The sequence below is a fragment of the Orussus abietinus genome, unplaced genomic scaffold, assembly GCF_000612105.2.
Source record: "Orussus abietinus isolate OABI.00-Male unplaced genomic scaffold, Oabi_2.0 scaffold132, whole genome shotgun sequence".
Classification (NCBI taxonomy): Eukaryota; Metazoa; Arthropoda; class Insecta; order Hymenoptera; family Orussidae; genus Orussus; species Orussus abietinus.
Genome location: NW_019394292.1, coordinates 240,699 through 254,192, shown reverse-complemented (window position 1 = coordinate 254,192; position 13,494 = coordinate 240,699). Strand labels below are relative to the sequence as shown.

Below are 13,494 nucleotides of genomic sequence, written 5' to 3'. Positions count from 1 at the left end.
AATGGTAAGCCACCACCGTCAACTGCCGCATGGTATTACCATCACGAATACGTGAGTCGCCAATGGCATCTAGTAGATGGCACAGCCATCGCCTGTGCGCAAGCCCCTACCAGAAATTCGTTGCGCCGCCCTTGGGGGCAAAAAACGGTGAAAGCTTACGTACGAAACCAGAGGGCAGCACACGATGTGTTCGCGCGACCCTGCCCGTGAGCAATCTCCCAACTCATCTCCGCTATACAAAGGAAATTGATTAATTGTAAAGAAATCGCTATAATTTAACAGTCTATTAAAGTGATTAACGATTTGCTATAGTTAAATGTATTCTAGAAGAGATTAAAATGAAAAAAAAAAGACATTAATGGAATTATTGGAGCACCACTTGGCGGCAAAAGATCGCTAGTAGGTGCGCGCGCATGCGCGGACTTCCAGCTTCCAGAAAATTTAAACCAGGAAATCAATATGGCGGCAGCCAGCGATCGAGGGAACGAGCACCTCCCAATTTTCGAAATCTCTCGAATGTTTTCAAAAATTCACTGAGGGGGTCCTTGCCTATCAATGCCTCGGAACGGTAGGGTTATTTTCTACTTCGTTTCCCTACCTATCTCTCACAACATTGTAGTAATCCGTGCGCATGATCTTATTCACTTATCCACTTATCCACTTGAAGAGGCTAATAATAAAATTTCTACAAGTACGACTCACGTTAACGCAATATTATATGCCTTTTTCAAAGGGGATATAACGATTTTTCAAGTTGTACCGCTGTTAAAACGAACCGCTGCAAAAGGTGAAGGAGCAACACGATAACCTAACGAGATTCCTTGGTTCCTGGATTTCCTAATTTGGTAGCGGCTGATAACTGCATCAACACATCCACACGGTCTTTGTAGACTCACGGTATGTCTTCATTGTCAATTATGACAGTGTACTAGTAGAGCACTCGTGTGAAATTTATACAAGTGTATAATTTGCCTTTAATCCGATGACGTTGATTTTTAAGTTATTTATTTAGGAAATGAGGTATCGGAATTCTCTACAGAGTTGTCTCGGCGTGTTTCAGTATTCATCGTCAGATGTGTAAAGCACGGATATGTCTTCTCAAGAAGAATCAACCGGTTGCAAAACTTTGTTTAATGCCTTACGTCTGGAAAACATTGTACAATCTGATATTTCTGAAAAACTGGTAAGTGGTCAGTAGTTATCAATGGTGTAACTGGACAAAAACAGTCTTAAAGTATTATTATATATTACATGGACTTGGATTTTACTTAAGCAAGTTTGTTTCTAAAAGAATTGGGTCTGTAATTTAATTTCTACATACTGCTGATACTTAGTTTTTTAATCTAAATCAGTGTTTTTATAGAATCAACATTTTTAAGCATATTTCTTTTACATATTTATAAAAGTTTAATCATCTTCTTAGCGTTTTTTAATTCATTATACAAGGTTAATTACAATTTGTAGGAGGAAAATCTTGAAATCATTACGACACTGCCGGAAGAAGAACTATGTGATCTTTGGCATCACATAAAATGTGTAATAGTTAATGCGCAAAAATTAATAAGAAATGGCCAAACTTGTACAGTCCAAAATGGGTCAGATGTACAGGCAAGTATTTGCAATAATATTTATAATTTTCAGCATACAAATAATTTACAAGTTGTGTGCAAATTAAAATTAGAAAGAAATATTTTTGTTACAGAATTCTTCTGCACAAACGACCATTATAAGTTTAACGGTTAAAATAGCTCTTAAAACCATAATGACAAGAACATTTGTTCCACAAGTTCTGTTAGATGTTGTCTTCATCCTGCACTCTCTGGTTTTACCAAAGCTGAATGAAAAACAGGTTTATTATAATTCATAAATCTACATATGAAATATACTATTAATTCGTTGTCATTATTATACATATATTTTAGGTGAGAGATGATATATCATGTCTTTTGGAAAATTGGTGGAAACTAAATTTAGACTCAAGACAAAAAGTAATAAGAAATTCCTTAAAATATTTGATCGAGAGAGCAAAAACTTCACTGGTAAATAATGAATACATACATAATAAACTAAATAAGGCCAGAAAAGTTATATATGATATTTCTAGGAGCATGTAAAACGTTTATACGATATTAAATCTGCCATGCCCTTATTGAAATATAACGAGGATGTTGACGCCCTTTTGAGCCTGTCGATAGAACAAAATTTCATAACTACAAAAGAAGGCAGAACTTTACTCCTCTGTATATTCTCGCTTAATAAGCAGTGGATAAAGGTAAATATCTACAATTTTTATTTATATTTATACTAACGAATAGTACTTTCTTTAAAATATACGAAAATACAAATATATTGCCTATTATTTTTAGGGAATTCATAAAAAAGTAAAACAGGTGTTGGAAAGTATAGAATTCAAAAATGTTGATACGTACGCAGAGTTATACACTTCAGCTTGGTTAAATGCATGCAACGAAAACAGGAAAGTGATTGCAGAGGAATGTATAAGAAATCTGATTTTTCATTGCCTTACAGCAGGTAGAGTTTCTGAGAAACGCATACATTTTAAAAATAATTTAATTAAATTCTTGAGATATTTTCATAAGCATCCGAGCATTAAAGTTCAAAGAATGATTTATGAACAATATCACCCAATTCTTTGGGCCCATTTAAAGGTAATTAACTGAAATGGTTCAATATTAAAACTGTGTGGTATACGATATGATTTTTTATACGTAGGCTCCTGGCTATTTTACTAGGTGTAACGCAGCAGATGTACTCTTCGCGGCTTATCCAATTGAACAACCAAATGGACAAAAGAAAGGTTCTGGTGCTAACAGACAATACGAGGCAATGACTGCTTTACTAAAAGATGGCAATCATGAAGTCTGTGTTGTCGCTATGAAAGTATGTATAAATATTCTTAATATAAATGCTTAGAATACAAAATTCTAGTATCGATAAAAGAGAAAGAGCCAATTGAACAAGTACAATTCTTTTTTTTTAGGGTATTTTTAATATATTGCAGAGTTACTGGTCTGAAGTACCAAGTTCATTTACAGAAGAATGGCTTAATCTCTCTTTAAATTATACAAAAGAATCAGTCTATCCGGAAATAAGAATGTGTATATTTCAAGGGCTCAAATCAGTCCTGTCTAATTCTCAATCTCTAACGGTACTAAAGAATGTATTACCTAATTTTATTGAAAGCATTCATGATACGGATACTAATGTTAAAATGGCAGTGTTAGAATTACTTCTAGATGTCCGAGATAAAAGCGAAATACATCTTTACGATATTGCCCCACTCTCCTACATTCTGGAATGTCTAGAGGTAAATGCAATTTTTTATATCCAAATCTTACCCAAAATTTGAAATAGTAACATTATTTCTTTTACCTGCAGATTGAGACTAATATTATTACAGCAAAATTAATTGTAAAACTCTTATGGCCATGCGTTTTTTCCAACAATAACGCATCCAGCATGTTAGAGGGAATTATCTGCATGGCGTTGAAAAATGTAAACGCAGTGAGAAAATTTTTCCTGTACTCAAATCACACAATTGACTACAACACATCTTTGCGTCTCATTGAAGAAATACTGCGAGAAATCAAAGGAAGTGTGCAAGAGTTTTCGATGACTAAAGAACCTATGCATAAATCTATCAAAGTTAACGGAGGAAATGGTCTGAGAAAGATCTCACATTCTGAAGGTTATATGATTACCAACAGTTGTTCAATCTTCAAACCATTTTTAATTTCCTGAATGTAAAAAACATTACTTCGATTTCAGGGCGAGGTAAACGCACATCTAAACTAGCTCACCTAAAAGATCCGTTGGTTATACAAGCTCTATTCGATGTTGGTGCCATACTTTGGACAATAAGCAGCGAAGAATTTACCAAAGAGAATCACAAGGACGAAGTTGAAAATTTGAGACTGATCGTTGCAAATGAACTACCCCATTTTTTCAATCTCTTTAAGGTAACTTATATATTTTATCAGATTGTGCATAACTCTAACATTATATATTCCGACGTTATACATTTTCAGGGCACACCGATTTGTGAATCCGTATTGTTTTTATTTACATTACTTCCGGAATCGATGATATCATCGGATTCCACAATATTTTCGGACATTTGCGTTCAGGAGTTAAACGACCCCGACGTATCCGACGATACGATTTTGACAATCGTATATTTGCTTGTTAAATGGAACAAAGTTAACACAATTTTACTGTTGTTGAAGAAACTTTTAACCGCTGCCACTGATCACGAACAGAGAACCAGTTCCGTACGTATATATTTAATCAATTAATTAGTGAATAGCGGGGACCATAAAATAAAATTGTGTTTATATTTCCTACACTTGCTAACATAAATTTAGTGTGACATTCGGATGTATTTAAATTCTAATTTAATTTCTAGAGGAAACGATTGAAGTTGCAGACGTCTATGGTCAAAAGGAATACGATGGAACTGGGTCTACGTATTCTCGATCACTTGTTGTACGATGAATTTCAATCCGTTTTAATGAACGACCATCACGAGAGCATGATAAAGTTCCACCAAAGCTTGAGCTTCGTGAAAAGCCTCGTGGAAAGAAAATTGGGAAGTAATTCCTCTCGAGATCCGGTTTACGTGGAGTTCATGGATTCAATTTCGGAGGAAGTACTCGGAAACCTATTTAATCAATACGTTTCCCTAATTTGCATCTTGAATAAGGCTGAGGTATTTAATGCCTCGGAACACTTGACAGACGTCGCGTTATGGGCCCAAACGTAAGTGGGATTTACATAATTTACTATGCGTGTCTCATAAGTATATGTATATAATTTAGCTATATTTTTTAACTACACTTCAAAGATCGTATCTCACCTATACAAGGTTTCACGATTTATGAATCCACTTCTAACTGAAATGATATATTATTCATTCCAAACGCATTTTTGGACAAAACTGTCGAAAACAGGATTGCGTATACAATAATGGAGCTTCGATAAGCTGGTTTACTATTTGCAATCATGAAAGACTAGCTTTGTCTAATTTCCCAGGAAAATAGTGCCACGAATACCGAAACTGCACGAAGAGACGTCGAGTAGATTCTCGATAAATCTGTTGAAAATCATCTTCAACATCGGCAACAGGATGATGTTACGACTGCACGCCACTCCGAAATTATGCTGCGAATTGGTACTCCTGTACAGCAAATGTCTCGTCACGCAAAGCGGCATTGTATTTGTTAACGAGGTTCTCATCACGTTGAAGACGTTGACAAGCTTCGAAGAGAGCGTGTACATGGACGAAGCTTCCATAGTTCTAGGAATGATTATTCCCAGACTTCTTGCCGCGGTAATGATTACGCTGACCAAGCACACCTGGGAAGACACGATTAATTACGCTAACGTAAGTACACGAGGTCTCGCCAGTCATGAGATCGTTTTACGATAACATTCACACATCAGACATTGAAATTTCTTTCAAGAATTTGAAAACGCTACCTGCACTAATTCCTAAATTGTTCGCGGTCCTTGAGTGCTCGCCCGATCAATACAGCCTTCGCATGACCTACATGACGATTTTGTTCAACACGAGCGTGGTAGGAATTAGCAAGGAGATCATTAAGGTACTTCAACGGAACAACGTGGGACGGGTTAATATATTAAACACGACATTTCCATGCATATCCGAGAAAATATTGAGAGTGATCTTGCGAGGAGAGAAGTTGAGAAAGCTCAGCATTAACGTGCTAAACAAAGCGATTCGGCAATACGCTCCAGTAAGTAACCTGTACAGAAAGAATGACTTTTCGGTGCGCAATGACTCGTGGGTTTGCATGGATTACTCGTTCTTCTTTTCTTTTTTCTTTTCTCTCGTTACAGATAGACGTGTTATCTGCTTTATTAATTGTATACAGAATTGTTAAGGTCACGACGAAGGCGTCGTTGAGGAGTCTTAAGAATGTGATGTCCACGGCTGAGTCCAGGAAACTGGACATGCCTTCCTACACGTGCATTCCGAGGTACTTAGTGAATCGCGCAAATGAACCGCTTCATTGATCAAACTCATTGGTAATCATCGGACAAGAGCTGTAAATTGAATTTTTTATTTTTTATTTTTTACACGGATATTTCGGCAAAAATTAGAATCCTTTTAGGACACTTTATTTCTCAGTATGTTTAGACCACTTGTAGAGTCACTTCACCGGTAAAAAGTCGTAATTTCTACTTACGCAATGCAGATACGTATTCGGTTATATAACATTATCGCACATTATCATGTCTCAAAATGTTCACGTGACGTGGAAGTTGCTTGACAAGTGGTACGGTTCTGTAGGTGTTTTGTGCTTTGAATGATACGCCATGTTTATTGAATATCGAAGCCCTACAAGTCTGCTGTCGAAAGCTTGATGCCTCATTTACATACATGCGGAATCAACGCGAAATCAACACGGAGCGCGGATCGTGGAATGGCTTTGAGACGGCTTAACTAATCGGCCTAATGCGTTGATTCCGCGCGTTTTCCGCGCTTATGAAAATGAGGCATAAGGCAGTTAACTGTGTACAGGCGTTGGGCAAACAAAACAATGTGTGTGTGCGGAATTACACCGGGGATAAAATTTGATACAATTCCATTTTTAATAAATAAATGTTTATCCGTTCGTCAAGACATATGACCTGGTGAGTTAAAAAATGATGCGGTTCAGGTAGCGGATAAACTTTAATATGAATTCCCGATAAAGTGTTAATGGCATCGTTTAATTTCAGGATCGACGACATTAAGCAAGAGATAATTGGCGCGATTGCGAGTCACATGTAAATATTAAAATATGTTACGCAGAGATGGTTGTCTGCCAATCAAAGAAAGAGTTTGCGGCCTCTGTACGATAACTAGAAAAAAGGCAGCTTTTATAGTAAGTAGTTACGAGTCAGTGTGATAGATCCTCGTACTTTTGATACATACGTATACACTTCTAATATATTTTAAGTATATTGCTTTTCGACAGCAAAAACGAATTAACCTTCTGTTTTATTTACCAAGACAATCGTCGAACAATTTTGCTCCTCTCTCGTCGAGTTAAGTTGTTCGATATAAGCAGGCTGGGGAGTTAATTTCAAATCGATCTTTGCGTTACTTCATTTCCCATAAGAACCGAGTACATTTAAGGCTGCAAATCTGACTTGAAAAAAAAAAAAAAAAAAATCTACGTCAAGCACTACTCGTAATTATTTCACTGTACATCCATAAATTGGATTCCAAAATTAAACGACGCTTGGCCAGACCAACGGCTCTCGACCCAAGGTGAATGTAAATAACGGTTAGAAAATTATAACACGTTATTTAATCCGCTCCTAGAAGGGTGGCACGAATTTGAGACGATTGATTTCAGCCTTTTCAATACTGTTTGAATTTATTCAGTTTCTGTGTTTCCAATTGGATTACCACGGTTATGAATTCGCAAGGTGGGAACGAATTGGCAATAAACGTTACATGGTACTTTTGCGTTTTTCGTTGTTGTGGGTTTTCTCATTGGCCGCGCTAACTAGCCGGAAGAGGTAATATTTCGCATTTGTCTGACCGCAGCCACAACGCGGGCATTACAGCCCGAGCTCCCACTTTGATAGTCTTCAGGTGACAGTCGTAGTAACGTGGACATTTGCTGTAAGTGATCCGATAGAGAAAGACCGAGCTCTTCTAATACATTTCCGAGATAATCTGCAACACACGTAACAACCAGGTACTGTAGAAAATAGTCGAACATGTGTGTGTGTAGTTCAAACCATTCCCTACACCGAACTGTGCACTATAATCGTCTCTGTCACGTTTTTGTATACCTTAAGAGGATGTGAAAGTGGCATCTGAAAGCTCAAACGTTCATGGAACTTTTCTACGAGCTGGGCGTACCGAATCGTATGAAACTTTACAACGTGAACATTCACAATTGTAAATTTTGAAAGGACTCTATACTCTTAGAACGGAGAATAGTATCATAAAGGAGGCCTCTTTGACTCCACTTTCATATCACGTTAACACAATCCATGCACTGCCACATAGATGCTTCGTTCGTTGACTAAAAATTTCATTAACTGTTCCCGATGAAGAGAGCATTAAAACCTGACTAAATTACCTTAATTCTACTGCAAACTGTGAAACAAAGCTTTACCAGTTACATATGTATAGAATGACCCTTTCATATCACCTGAACAAATTTCAATCAAAATACGTTCTGTTAAGAAAAATGATCAATGATGCCATGATTCGCTGTCAAACAAGTAGTTGCTTCACTTAGACTATATCTGTAGTAATCGTACTCTTTGGTAACTTGCAAATTGCCCAGTACGCTACATGGCTGAGGTTTAAAGAAATTTTAAGTCAATCTTTCAGCTTTAACGGATGTAAAGATTCAATTTATGGTGCGCTGGAGACCTTCAAATGTAAGAAGGTGAAACGGAACGATTCTTAAAGGCCAGTTTCACCTATTATGTTCAACGTTCTTCCCTGCATTCATACCCCTTTGTCGTAAATGCCCATGAATGCCTCCACGTATCTCCAGAGCACCATAATAAATGAACGAACGAAGCATTTCACTCACACCGTGGTCTTTGAAGAACACCGTGTCCAAATTGTCACCCCCAGCACAGATAGTTTAAACGAAACATACCTATATCGACAGCCAGTTGCTTGCAAGCTGGAGAATTCAATTCACATATTCCCAATGTTTGATCTTGAAACATTTGGCATGTACCTTTACCAACGATGCCCAAAAGGATATTGGTAAATCCAGACTCCTTGGAACACTGAGTGTATTGAGGATCGGCAGCTCTCAGAGCTTTCGTCAAGTTTGGATTGTCCCTAAGTAAAAATGGTTCTAAATGTTGAGGCAGCGTCATCAAGTACTGGCCCACTTGGGTGACGTACTCTTGTGGTGCGAAACTGTAATCTGGCAGATCGAAGTTCACATTTCCCATTCTGGTCTTCTCGGAAGACCAAGCCGGTGCCTTCTGAAGAAGAAGCAGTTGAGCAAAGATTGGAGCAAATATCACGTCATAAGTGATTCGATGCAAATCGGAGCTAAGCTTCTGAATACGTTTCAAAACATTATCCAAAACAGTTTTATCGTCTGAAATTAAGAAAGAAATGAATTAACACCAGGCACGATATCTCCTCGCGAGTAAATTTCATTCAAAGATCGTTCTCTATTATGCAGATAATGATCAATTTACCACGTCGAATAGATGTCATTAAATTTTCAAGGTCAGTTTGCCCCGAAGAATTCAAAAGTAATTTCTTGTACTGTTCCATCGCACTTCCACTTGTACTCTGCAATTTGCTGTTAGCGTCCAGTATATCGGTTGTTAATGTTCTTTCGAGTTCTTCGACTTGTCCCAAAAGTTCACCTGCAAAAAATTAGGTTACGTAATACATCATTGGAAATCCGATTAATTTCTTATGGGTCTAGGCAGTACCTATGCTCTGCATTAAATTCATACACATTTGGAAGACATTCCAATCTTCGTGTTTGGACTTTCGTCTCTCCAACTGCTTCATTGCAAGTTTATACTTATCCAAATATTGACCAAGGAACATCTGAAAATTTGATAGGTCGTCAAGAAAGAATTCGTCAAAATTGCATTATTCTGGAGAACAGAACACACATTTAAAGCTTTTATCAACCCAGGATAACCACAACCATCGGTAAACAGCTTGCATCTGTTATTAGCTTCGATGGTGTAATCGATAACCCTAGAAATACTGAGAGAGAGGGAATTGACGGTATCGTTCAGATCATCTTGGATACAATCAAGAGAATTAAGCTGTTGCCCCAGTTGTGCAGTTTCATACGTTCCATACTTTGCAATATATGGCACGTAAGGAGCATAGATGGTTTGGGCCAAGGGTAAAATTCCAGCACTAAGTGTTTTTCCTCGAAGCGATGATTCTATAGCACCATTTAAATTTAGAGCGAAATGTCTAGTGATTTGCTTAAGCTCGAGCAACAGGGACAATTGCATGGCATTCGTGTGTCGCTTTAATGCAACCTCGATGCAATCCAGAATACTCGGATCTAAGCTTTTCAAAAAGTCTATGTAAATTTCCACAATAGTATCGATCGAAACATTTGGAAATACTTGACTGCACCACTTGACCTGAAAAAAAGACAATAAGTCAATGTTTCTTCAAAAGCATCTCAGCCAACGAATGAATTAATTTAGTACCTGATTATGCCATGCTGACAGTAGTTTATCATAAAACGTGCAAAGCCAATAAGTGATATCTTCATCTTGCGAGAGTTCGATAACACGACGCCACTCTTGGCTCAGGGAGACTTTGAGGCAATTATGATAATACTTGACCAATTGTGGCATACGGTCCATCTTACCAAATATAATCACATACATTTTGGATTGTTCTGTACATAAGAAAATAATACCAGGGAAGTTAGTTTGATGGAACAATTTCTTTCGTTAGAAAATGATACGATACGGGTAACTAATATTACCTATATTTGCTGCCGTAAAAGCCTGAACCAGCTGTGGACTAACCAAAGCTTCGAGACGGTTCTTTAAACCCTCTAATTGCAATTTCTTGTCTTCGTAATCAATGGCATTTACGAGCATTGACAGCGACTTCTGCATGCTGTAAAGCTTACTGGCGATCTTTTCGACATCACCAGACTCGAACACCTGGGAGAAAGAACCGTCTACGATACCATTTAGATTATATAGAACCACTAAATGTTGTCTAGATTCCTCATACACCAATATACCTCTTCAACTTCGTTAGCTAATGCCGTCCAATTGTCAGCTTCATGCAAGCTCTGCTTTGCTGCTTGCAAGTCCGTTTTTATCCTATCGATTCGTTCCAAAGCTGCCATTGAAGACCCTGTCTCCTTTTCCACCTAGTATCATTATCAATCATTAAACACCAGTCAACGATACAATCTTTATATAACAAACATACCTCTGCAATTTCTTGCTTAACCGCTATCATTTTGTCTCTGAGAATTAATGCCTCCTGTTGCAAAAGGCGAGTATCTCGAAGTACCCTTGGCAAGCTTGATAAGACCGATTGGCTAGTTTCCTCGAGAGCTCCATTCAATTGTTGAACATACAATTGTAACTTCATCACCAAGGATGATATGAAAGCCTATACATATCGATATGTTTAAAAATCAAAAGTTGCTTTTCTAAGAATCCAGTACAGATATATTTGATACACGAATTCTAACTAAACCAATCTGATTTCATATAAACTAATTAAGTATTGAAACTCTATTTAATTCTGTCTGGAAAGTTTCTTCTGCTATCGGTATTCAAAACTATACATTTTCCAAGAACTACTAAACAAGTTCTTGACAATCAATGACAGCAACCATATCTTAAAGCCAATTTAAATTGCTGCACTGCCAACCACTTCGCGAGGGTCTCCTTTTCCCCTTCCATACCTTTCACCACGATCGCAACAAAAATACCACGAATTGCATCCTTAAGTCAAACCAAAACAAGTTTCTGAAAAAAGAGCATGGTATCGTTGACCATCACCGAGAGGCAGAATGCCATCGAATTGGATTCCAGCCTCGTGGCCCCATTTCCAAAGTCTTCCAAAGTTCCATAAGAGGTACGTAGAGATTTTTGAAGCGATCCGAATCTCAAGGAGACTCACATCCTTATTTTCCTTGGCCTCCGCGGATTCGAAGGACCCATTGATCCACTTCTTGGCGTCGAAGCCCTCCTCGGAGAACGCCGAGACATCCTGCAACGCGTTTGAGGTTAGGTACGCGGCTGAGCGCTCGGGGCTGAATTTTTCCCCGAAGAACACCGCTTTCTTATTATTTCGCGGCCGATGCGAAGGGGGAGAGAGAAGAGTCATAAGTCCCGAGCTCCCTGGGGTAGCTCACGCTCGCCAGTAAGGCGGCCACCTTACTCGCGATAAGAGGTTAGGAGCCCGCTGCTTACCATAGCGAAATTTCGGAACGGCCTGTTCGTTTTTTTAATCGCTTTTCGAGTCTGCCCCCTGCGCTCGGAACACCTATCGGAGGCGTTGACGTCCCTCTTCGCACACAAGGTCAGATTTTTCTTCTAAAGTAGCTCGAACGACTTAATTAACGACCTGTTAGAACACGTCGAGCGGACGCGCTTCTCCGCGTCCGGCCGTGCGACCCGTAGGATCACGGAGGACGTACTTATCGCCGCGACGGTGATCGATGAAACTTTGAGGTTAGAACGCCGATCGTTAGCGCGTCCCGCGCCTCGCCCTCGCCGACAACCCTTCTAAATTGCAATTTCACGGCTGCGTCTCGACGCCGGTCAAGCCTCGTCGCCGTTGCTGAGACGAGAACCGTGCATTTGCACTTTTTGAGGTTAGGCCGGCCGTGGTCGCGCCCCCGACATCCTCGCAATATCAATTCCTAAGAACTCCAGTCAACGCTAGTTTCGATCACGAATTGTCGCCGATTGGATGTGCGCGATCGCTCGGGACATCGACGAAGCGTATTTCTAGGTTAGATCTCGCAAATGCGTATTCCAAGGCTCTCTAAAAAGGTGCCAAAGCATTTCTACCTTAAACCGATGAATTCCGGCCGCGGAATTCTTCGCTTTTAACTTCGTATTTTCGGAGGATTCGAGATCACCCTGGCGATGATCAATGAACTTTGCAGTTTTAGGTTAGGTCATTGATAGATCACAGCGGTAGGGAGTTATTATATGTGTAGATCTTTGATGTAGAAAAGTAAAATCATGTTCTTCAGATCAGGATTGACTGGAGGGGGATCTGTAAACACTTTAGCTTAGAATCATTATTCTGCTGGTTATTTCTTTCTAAGCGTCGTTATCTGTACTTCGGGGCGTTTTCTTGATACTCTCGGTCATTAACACCAGAAGCGTGAAAACTGGTATTCGGTTGACGTTTAGAAGTGGTCCATGCGGTCGCGTGGGGAAGCGTGGCCGCGTCTTTAGGTTAGGTCACGTTAAGAAAAACTTGTTGGGCTTCCTCGAAATTCTCGTGCCAGGTTAGGCCTCGCAAATAAACGAGGCGTGACACGGCAAAAAATGCGGAGACCCTTTATCTCACCGATTTGTCGAGGCTGCCCTATGTATTTACTATTTAATTGTAGAATTTAATCCTAGGCCACACTTGGCTCGGTTCCCCGGTATTTATTATTAGATCATTTATCACCGTTTAGTTATCATACACGTCGCCACAGTTGGTTAGGTAACAAAAGGCTATTTCAAATAATAGTTTGTCCAAATAATCATAGCGAAGGTACCACTTGGTCTATCGTTATCTACCTCACAGTCCCAAAAAATTCTACCGTATTCCGGATTATTCCTTACCATTGCCTCTTGATATCTGCAAATAGCACATTTTTCAAAAGCTATCTGGAAATGTAAATAGCACGTATTTAAAAGAGCTCTCTGCGAATATAAATACAGCACATCTTTAGATGATGAATCTAGAATAGGAAATAGTAGATCGGAGACTCCTAAAAATCGACA

At 38.9% G+C, this 13,494-nt stretch overlaps 2 protein-coding genes across 7 annotated transcripts; one reads left to right on the top strand and one right to left on the bottom strand.

Annotated features, from left to right (window-relative positions):
• The first annotated feature begins 462 nt into the window (after positions 1–462).
• On the top strand, positions 463–7,495 carry LOC105701574 (condensin-2 complex subunit G2). Of its 4 annotated transcripts, none has more exons than XR_002762449.1 (18): positions 463–568; positions 734–897; positions 1,061–1,183; positions 1,465–1,608; positions 1,703–1,849; positions 1,923–2,039; positions 2,105–2,272; positions 2,367–2,669; positions 2,734–2,901; positions 3,002–3,328; positions 3,400–3,709; positions 3,790–3,980; positions 4,050–4,292; positions 4,427–4,779; positions 5,053–5,404; positions 5,484–5,777; positions 5,881–6,678; positions 6,766–7,495. XR_002762449.1 is itself a non-coding variant. In XM_012428424.1 (18 exons), exons 3-18 carry the CDS (start codon positions 1,091–1,093, stop codon positions 6,815–6,817), a joined length of 3,381 nt encoding a protein of 1,126 aa, XP_012283847.1. In that variant the 5' UTR covers positions 463–568; positions 734–897; positions 1,061–1,090; the 3' UTR covers positions 6,818–7,495. The 4 variants fall into 4 exon arrangements, 3 of the variants coding, with proteins under 3 accessions (XP_012283847.1, XP_012283845.1, XP_012283846.1); XM_012428424.1 differs by having other exon boundaries at positions 3,023–3,328; positions 5,881–6,020; XM_012428422.1 differs by having other exon boundaries at positions 5,881–6,020.
• LOC105701575 (conserved oligomeric Golgi complex subunit 7) lies at positions 7,391–13,005 on the bottom strand. 3 transcript variants are annotated; one of them, XM_012428428.2, is made up of 11 exons: positions 11,956–13,005; positions 11,663–11,752; positions 10,961–11,146; positions 10,767–10,898; positions 10,500–10,683; positions 10,216–10,409; positions 9,655–10,146; positions 9,466–9,586; positions 9,223–9,396; positions 8,661–9,119; positions 7,391–7,714 (listed from the first exon to the last, which is right to left on the bottom strand). In XM_012428428.2, exons 1-11 carry the CDS (start codon positions 11,956–11,958, stop codon positions 7,542–7,544), a joined length of 2,208 nt encoding a protein of 735 aa, XP_012283851.1. In that variant the 5' UTR covers positions 11,959–13,005; the 3' UTR covers positions 7,391–7,541. The 3 variants fall into 3 exon arrangements, with proteins under 3 accessions (XP_012283851.1, XP_012283850.1, XP_012283849.1); XM_012428427.2 differs by lacking the exon at positions 11,956–13,005 and having other exon boundaries at positions 8,661–8,851; positions 8,918–9,119; positions 11,663–11,921; XM_012428426.2 differs by lacking the exon at positions 11,956–13,005 and having other exon boundaries at positions 11,663–11,919.
• Between the last annotated feature and the right edge of the window lie 489 nt (positions 13,006–13,494).